The sequence below is a fragment of the Alosa pseudoharengus genome, unplaced genomic scaffold, assembly GCF_046254945.1.
Source record: "Alosa pseudoharengus isolate Yale_2024_CS ecotype anadromous, Long Island Sound unplaced genomic scaffold, YU_APseudo_1.1 YU_APseudo_1.1_scf_14, whole genome shotgun sequence".
NCBI lineage: Eukaryota > Metazoa > Chordata > Actinopteri > Clupeiformes > Clupeidae > Alosa > Alosa pseudoharengus.
This window is the reverse complement of record NW_027468609.1, coordinates 14,596,962-14,599,461: the sequence shown is the minus strand read 5'-3', so window position 1 is coordinate 14,599,461 and position 2,500 is coordinate 14,596,962. Positions and strand designations below refer to the sequence as shown.

Genomic DNA, 2,500 nt, shown 5'->3' with positions numbered 1-2,500 from the left:
GAATGGAGAAAAGGGTGGAAGGTTTCAAAAAATGTGTTTTAACAATTGTGAAAAACCTAGGTGTTCCGTTAATATTTGTTTTGAGCAGTATATATTATATTATACCCCATTCCAGTCATTCACAACACAGACATCACTTTAGTCCTGTTTGATCCTCGTGCTTTTGTGCATGTCCATGTCTCTCTTGCTCCTGAACTCCTCTCCCTTACTGCCCACTCCTGTGTCTGCCTTCTCATTTCCTCTCTCTCACTTCACTTCAGTCTTTTCTTCCCTCTCTCCCCTGTGTCCGTCCTCTGTCTTCTGTTTCTCTGCATTTTTTCCTTCTACCCCCCACCCCCCTTTTCAATTTCTTCTCCCCGTCTCTCTCTCTCTCTCTCTCTCTCTCCCCTTCTCTCTTCTCTCTCAGAGGGGTTACATGTTCATTCATTCACAGGGGGAAGGGGCTTTGGTGCAGTGATGGGCAGTTCATCAGTGGTGTGTGAAGTCAGCCGCTGTCTGCCCAGCTCTGATTAGACCTGTCTGCCTGTCTGTCTGTCTGCCTGTCTGTCTGCCTGTGTAGCTAGTAGCCTCAACCCACAAACAGAGGCCAGGACTAGACTCTCCAAAGAACACCCCTGAGGCTACAGGCTATGACTGCCTTGCTCTCTTTCTCTCTCTCCCAATCTCTCTTCACCTCAATTCCTCTTTCCTTTTTACTCTTGAGTCTTTCTTTTCTCCTCTTTTTTTTCTTATCTCCTTGTTCTCAATTCTCTCCATTACTCTCTCTTTTTTCTTGTTTCATCTCTCACTCCTACTCTACTCCTTTTGTCTCTTCCCCGCTCTGCTCACTCATTTGTTCATTCTCTCTCTCTCTCTCTCTCTCCTTCTCTCTCTCTCTGTTTCTCTTACTCCTTCTCAAGCAGGTGTTTGCCGCCGTTATCTCTGGAATGACACAGCTGTCAGTATCCTGTGAACCACCAGACTTCATTTCTCGTCTCTCTCTTCTTCTCCTTTTTTTTATATGAGGAGTTTAAAAAATCACAAAGATCAAAAATGTCAGCAAGCAATTTCACAGCAGGTGGTTCCTCATTAATTTCCTATCACCAATATGTCACATTTGAATAATAATTATTTCAAAGAGCTGCCGAGCCCTTTTTTAGACCAGCCCTAAAATACATATAGTAAGAAATGAGCTTTTAATGAAATATCACTGGCCTTTATTAACCTGCTATTAATGCACATAAGACCACATTAACAAGTGCCATTGGATCATTACACAAGGCTCTCACCTCCCTAAAATGTTAACAGTCTGAAGCTGTCGGCTCTGTGATGTGCACGTTTCAATGAGCTCACGTCGGTTAAGGTCAGTGACAATGATAAAACAAGTGAAGTGTTCTTGCTAGCGCATCTGCAGCGGGCCCGTAAGGAGAGAGCGTTTTGTTTGAGCATCTTGCTCCAGGCGGTGCAGGCTCCTATCAGAGGAAGCGCTAAGGTAGGCCAGGACGCCTCGGCTCTCCGTGGCCCAGATGGTACACCCCCCAGGGGGCGCGCTGTGGGCCTCAGGCAGGCACGTCCCAGCAGCTCTGGAGCTATTCCTGGTGCTGAGTCCACTGGAGGAGAAAGAATAAAGAGGAGAGAAAGAGGGGAAAAGAGAGAAAGAGTTGGAGATATAAAAAAGAGCTGATTTTTGATAACACCTACTAGTGCAGAAAGTTCTAGGATGACCTTTTTATCTTTCTCCTTTAACTCTATTTCTGCACCTTCCTCTTCCTCTTCCTCCTCCTCCTCTTTCTCTTACACACTCTGTGTCCTCTCTCCCTCACACACACTCTTCGCTCATCTCTCTCCTCTCTCTCACACACATTCTTCGCTCATCTCTTCTCTCCTCTCTCTAACACACCCTCTCCTGTCTCTTGCTTCTCCCACAGACACAACCGGCGGGTTCTGGAGGTCGAGAGAGACACTGTCCACAAGAACCGGTGTAAAGTCAAGTTCCCGGAGCTCTTCTCGTCGGTTCCGTATCGAGTGAACGTGACGGCCATAAACGCCCTGGGCAGTGCCTACACGGTCATCTCCTTCGAGGAGTCTTCAATAGGTACACTCTCTACCATTGTTCACACACACACACACACACACACACACACACACACACACACACACACACACACACACACACACACACACACACACACACACACACACACACACACACACACACACACACACACACACACATACTTTTAATTAGCATTAGGTCCCATGCACTTGCTGCTTCATTAGTTCATGTGTATGGTGTTTTCATTTTAAGTCTGTATTGTAACAAGATTGCTAATAATTATGTAACCATTGTAATGTGTTAGAATTGCTAATGAGTAGATAGTAATTATACTACATAACAACTACAGTAAATCATATTGCTTACCTGTATATCAAAGTGTTTATCTGAAGTAAATAAATAGTGGTTCCTATGCATCTATGTAAATAATATCATAACACATAACAAAGAGAGATATGTGCAGTG

At 44.8% G+C, this 2,500-nt stretch overlaps 1 protein-coding gene across 1 annotated transcript in view; it reads left to right on the top strand.

The window, feature by feature from the left end:
* The window catches only part of cntfr (ciliary neurotrophic factor receptor), a gene marked incomplete at its 5' end in the record, with an annotated part of 44,544 nt that overhangs the window by 448 nt on the left and 41,596 nt on the right, over positions 1-2,500 (top strand). The window contains 1 exon segment of the mRNA XM_076283934.1: positions 1,908-2,074. Within this exon segment, the coding sequence (XP_076140049.1) occupies positions 1,908-2,074 (167 nt within the window).